General features: G+C 36.6%; 1 protein-coding gene across 1 annotated transcript in view; it reads left to right on the top strand.

Moving 5' to 3' along the window:
* Nucleotides 1-819, top strand: part of LOC116086161 (rho GTPase-activating protein 20-like) — a 6,800-nt gene that overhangs the window by 949 nt on the left and 5,032 nt on the right. Inside the window, exon 2 of the mRNA XM_031364467.1 lies at nt 404-662. Coding sequence (XP_031220327.1) covers nt 404-662 — 259 coding nt within the window. The remainder of the gene's footprint in view (nt 1-403; nt 663-819) is intronic.

Below are 819 nucleotides of genomic sequence, written 5' to 3'. Positions count from 1 at the left end.
CCCATGGGAAGTTTCAGGTGGATGGTGCCTACATTCAGAAGTTCATCTCCTCTCCTTAGTTGTGTCTGTATACACATTTGTAAGCATCCTTACAAATATGCATAGCCACAAATGTGTCAAAGGCAACCAATGTAACTCAACTAGAAAGTACATGTCACCTACTGGCCATCACAAGGTGAAATCTGGAAATCATCCTCTTATATAGTATTGCACTCTAATGATCACACTTGAAAAATCTGATCTCACAATCATCTTCTAAATTTCTAACAAAAAGCCTGCCCCCATATTCTATTATAGCTAATGTTTTCTCAGAATTTTGAACTATATATTTTTAGCCTCCAAGACTCATAAGTAAAATGTGATTTTTAACCATGCAAAATGTGTTTGTTCCATTTTGTCACAGATTTCTCTGGTAGCATTTCTGATAAAAAACTCTCCCAAAATTTTTGGGATAGACATGGTTTCAATATGGCATGAAACACCACCTTTTCATTCACAAGGGACAAAGTCCTCATGTTCCCAGAATACTGCATCTAACATCAGGAACATAAAGGACTCTGAACGTGGACTCATTAGCTTCCCCAGTGGGAGGACATGCACCCCTGGCCATTATGCACTGCATATAAGTCCAGGTGCTCCTAATATCTGTGAGGGCATTACAGGTGTGTATAGATGTTCTACTACTATAACTTAAAAGTTAGAATCATTTAGCACTGCAACTATGAATTATAACAAACAGCAATGAAGAATTTATGAAACCATTTGAAGTGAAACTTCACCTGTGTGTTATAGATAATTTTCTATTGTAATAAATTGTCT

This window comes from Mastomys coucha, unplaced genomic scaffold (genome assembly GCF_008632895.1).
Source record: "Mastomys coucha isolate ucsf_1 unplaced genomic scaffold, UCSF_Mcou_1 pScaffold12, whole genome shotgun sequence".
NCBI lineage: Eukaryota > Metazoa > Chordata > Mammalia > Rodentia > Muridae > Mastomys > Mastomys coucha.
This window is presented reverse-complemented; position numbering and strand designations above follow the sequence as displayed.